The sequence below is a fragment of the Pristiophorus japonicus genome, chromosome 2 (genome assembly GCF_044704955.1).
Source record: "Pristiophorus japonicus isolate sPriJap1 chromosome 2, sPriJap1.hap1, whole genome shotgun sequence".
NCBI lineage: Eukaryota > Metazoa > Chordata > Chondrichthyes > Pristiophoridae > Pristiophorus > Pristiophorus japonicus.
Window position 1 is genome coordinate 349,281,133 of NC_091978.1, and position 4,186 is coordinate 349,285,318.

A 4,186-nucleotide genomic window follows, 5' to 3' on the forward strand; every position below is an offset into this window, starting at 1 on the left:
AAATCTACTGCTTTGACACAATCATAAGATTATTTAGCCAATCGTATACTAAACGCAGAGAACGATTTTGATCAGCTTGTTTTAAGAAGTCCAGAAATACATCCAAGTTTGTAAAACGGTGTCCCTCTCAGCGCGCCGGCACCGACACAAAAAATCGAGAGAATTCTTCAAAGCAATAGGTAGCAACTGTAGAAATATCTCAGTTGCCCTCAAATCGACAATGACAGTGTAAATACACAGTACAACATCAAAATTCTCATTGAACAACGGAACGGCATGATTCAATCCGTTGCGTTTAAGTCCGTTAGGCCAGTTATTTTTAAACTGAGCTGCAAATTCGATTAATTGTTTGTCTTACTGGAAAACTGACAGGTCCGAAAATAAATGCAACTGCAGTTAAAATTCATTTTAACACAATTTTGTTTAAACCAAGAATAGGACAGCTAGGACGGTTTACTTTAGGTATGTATATGTAAACAAAGATGGTGTTCCTGCAGTCAAGAGCACGCTTTGCTTGTTTATTTAAAAAAAAAGCCTAAGAGGAAACAAATCTTTAGCCGGTGTGCTAACATACTGGGCTGTGGATTGTCAACATCCATGTCAGTGTAAAGTTCTCACAAACGATTTCAAATAAAAACACTATCAGCTTAAGAAGCTACTTGAAACACTTACATTTATTTAACAAATATATGCATAATATAAATGATAAAACTTCAAATATACAGTATATTACATAGTACACAAACTCCCTTCCAATGGGGATTCTTTGCAAAACAGACGGGGGAAGAAAAGTTCAATAGAATTTCTGTTCTTTTTTTTTAAAAAAGTGTACTTTTTTTCTTCCCTCCCGGCTCCTTTCAAGCTAAATGATACATGCTATATCCGACGTGAGCAGCATATAGTCCAACTGGAGATACTGGTAAAGTGGGTCTGTGGAAATGGTGAGAGGCTCCGTAAAGAGATGTTGCGGGGACTGGAGTACCGATGGGAAAACTAATCCCGAACGCTGGTGGCAGCATGGGTTTGGCTGCCATTTTCAGCTTCTCCAATTCGGCTTCTTGCAGTCGTTTGGCTTTCGCCCTGCGGTTCTGAAACCAGATTTTCACTTGAGTCTCTGTCAGGTTGAGGGAGCTGGAGAACTCCGCTCTCTCGGCGATGGACAGGTACTGTTTTTGGCGGAATTTGCGCTCCAGGGCCAGTAACTGCGAGGTGGTGAAAGGAGTCCTGGGTTTGCGGTTGGTTTTGTGTTTTCGGAGAGTGCAGGCAGGAGGACTCATTCGCCCTAAAATAAATATAAATACCAGTTAATTAAGATTCATGTGCACTCCCCCCACGAAAAACCAATTATCTTAAAACGTTTACAACTGGAAAAGTTTTAAAATTTGAAAAAAGTTGCAGTCCCGAACTTCTCCCAATGAAACAAAAACGGGAACAATTGTTAGTTATCAAATAAAACACAGTGGGTTGATGTTTGGGCATTAAGTGACTTGGAATTGGAGCCACTCCATGCCACACGTTAGATTATAGCAATATTACAAGTCAAGTTTGAAAGGATTCTGTTTTTTTTAAAGATCGTCAATGCCTGGAAGCAGATGCTAAGCAAGGTTTCACTTACTGGGAGGCGGGGAAAACCGGGAGTCTTGTATCCACGGCGCCCGTTCCTGTCGCTCCGCGCTCTCCGATTTGACAAGTGCGTCCTCCGATATTTTTAACAGTCCCTCCACCGTGTAGGAAGTGTTGGCCGGCAGCGCAGTGGGCAGCGTCTCCTGCGCCGGTAAGCCGCCGATTCGGGGGCTGAGGTTCTGCGAGGTGCCAACAAGCGGCCCGTCCGGAACGCAGCTCTCCCGGCTCGGTTTCCTGTCCGACATCAGCGCCTCGACACTGAACGGGAGCAGCGCGGGGGCAGCCTTGGGTCGGTCCATCTCTTCGTCCGCCGCCAACTTCACACTGCCCTGCAGCCCTTTGCTGGAGGAGCGGGGCTCTTGGCTTTTCACGCCGGTCGTCACTTGCAAACTCATGGCAGAACAAGGGGCCATATAGAGTCGATCCCTTTCCAACTGGAGCATTAAAAAGAAAGGACAAATTGCAAACGCCCCCCCCGACGGTACTGGGCCTGGCCCTGTAGTTTCCCCCGGTTCAAAACATTGTCAATTTCCTGATGGCACTGGGCTCCAGGCGTTAAGAAGAGAGACTTTGCGGGGCGCTGTCCAATCAGCACCTTCAGGGGTGGGTCAGAGTGCTGCCATTGGCTGGCTGGCCGTGCCCGCCATCAATAATCTTTCGAAATAAATTAGCACTTAATCTGATTGGCCACTTGCTGGGAAGAGTTTATTGATAGCTCCAGGGCTCTAATCTCATATAAACACAAGTGCCCGCCGAGCAATTTAAGGGTAATTATCTGGTTGGGGGAGGCACGGTGACAGCGAGTTCAATTTCCCTTTTAACTGGAGCCATGCAAAGAGAGGAGGGAGGAGGATAAGTTTGCATTGAAATTAGTGAAGAAATAAATTCGGAATTCTGGCCTACTCCCCTCCCTCCCCCCACCCCCCCACCCAAAAAAAATCAATTCTAATCATTGCATTTTCTCCTCTCTGGAGACATTTTGCCTTTGTTTCTCTGCGTAGCATCTAGGTTGCTAATTGTGAGTCTCAGCAATCTGTCACGATTAGTCAGTGACTTTAATAGGCAGACAAGTTATGTTGTTTTTAGGCGCCAGCGGCGGCGCCATCAAAGGGACTAACTTCAGGGAGAGTATTCAAAAGTTGCTCCGCATCAAGAGAACAGCCCGCCCTCGCCAGCCCGCCCTAGCCCTAGGACATCAAGCCATTGAGTTTGAAAATGATGGCTCTTAGGCGATCGCACGCCTCTTTTGTGGAGCTTGGAGAATAATTCCATGTTGATATTTTTAAAAAGAATGGAAGCGTATTTTATTCCGCAGGCCGCCGACAGGGCTCAGCCAGTAATGACATGTATATGTTCTCAAATATACTCTGCTCATATAATACTAAACACATCAGCCTCAATACTTCATTTCCAATGTTATGACCGATGCATATATATCTATAGTTCTATACCTAACAAGAAAATGTATAATATAATTAAATTACAATGTGTGCATTCTTTAGGGGACGGTAACACTTGACAAAAAAGTCCGAATATAATTATTAGAGCATTTTGTTCTCAGTCTGATAGCCATTACAGTTCCTTGGCTTGACATATGCATTCCATAGGATCCCACAGGCTGCAATAATTTTACCACGACCAACTAAAGAAATGCACAGCCACTTCCTTCTCGAGAACTCCTGCAAAGAAATTCCAAAACTGACATGTGGGCTAGAAGGAATTGTTTACTTGGTATTCAGGTTAATCTTCTTTGTATTCGAAATATGTGACTGTGGCATTAGATAACGATATTGCGCAATTAGCATCCCAAACAACGCGGTTAATAGAATGAGCGTGACAGGCGAAGAGCCATTTTTGTTCTATCTTAATCACAACACAACAAATAAGGTTTGGTGCTGAGAATGAGGAAGCTGGGAGCCGCTGGAGGGATGTCCATGTGTCATTATTAAACTCAAATTAGCAAAGAGAGAAGGGGAGTATTCCTCATGGAGTTAGAGACAGGGCGATTCCTGTTTAGAGATTTCTACGGGGGCAACATCCAAGATCATCCTACGGTAGCTGTACAATATTCGGTTGTAAATGTTCAAGCATCAAGCAGATAAAAATAATAGTTCTGCCATCACCCTGCTGTTTACTACAAATTCTCCAAACAAACACAGTGGCGAATTTATATATCTTAGGTGATTTGTTAACGATAGCTTCAACCGTTGTGTGCTATATCTGAGAGTTTCTAAATAACCAGTTTATTGGACATGTTTCGCAAAATACAGGGATCCTGAGGAATGGGCAGCACTGATGTGCAAGAATATGGCCTCAAAACAGAGATAAATCTGAAAAGAGTATTCATTTAGTTGTTTTGGGATCTATTAAATGCCAAACCTACGCAGGTCAGTAAAACGGATCCTGTCTCTTTAAAACTGCAGTTCAACCCTTTGGAGTTCGCATCCGTGATAGGAATGCAATATTTCAAGTCCCCCAAATTAATTTGATCGCGAAATTATGATGCACTTGGAAAAGATGAAAGAAAAAGGCTGTCCGTCTCCTCCAAGATCTATATAATTAT

At 43.6% G+C, this 4,186-nt stretch overlaps 1 protein-coding gene across 1 annotated transcript; it reads right to left on the minus strand.

The window, feature by feature from the left end:
- Nucleotides 1-833: 833 nt before the first annotated feature.
- Nucleotides 834-2,066, minus strand: LOC139234910 (homeobox protein XHOX-7.1-like). The gene is made up of 2 exons (XM_070865786.1): nt 1,616-2,066; nt 834-1,282 (listed from the first exon to the last, which is right to left on the minus strand). Exons 1-2 carry the CDS (start codon nt 2,064-2,066, stop codon nt 858-860), a joined length of 876 nt encoding a protein of 291 aa, XP_070721887.1. The 3' UTR covers nt 834-857.
- Nucleotides 2,067-4,186: the final 2,120 nt, after the last annotated feature.

Coding starts and splice junctions, on each gene's coding strand:
- LOC139234910 (XM_070865786.1), bottom strand. CDS start 2,066: ATGCTCCAGTTGGAAAGGGATCGACTCTATATGGCCCCTTGTTCTGCC. Junction 1,283..1,615: donor CCGGTTTTCCCCGCCTCCCA/GTAAGTGAAACC, acceptor TATTTATTTTAG/GGCGAATGAGTCCTCCTGCC.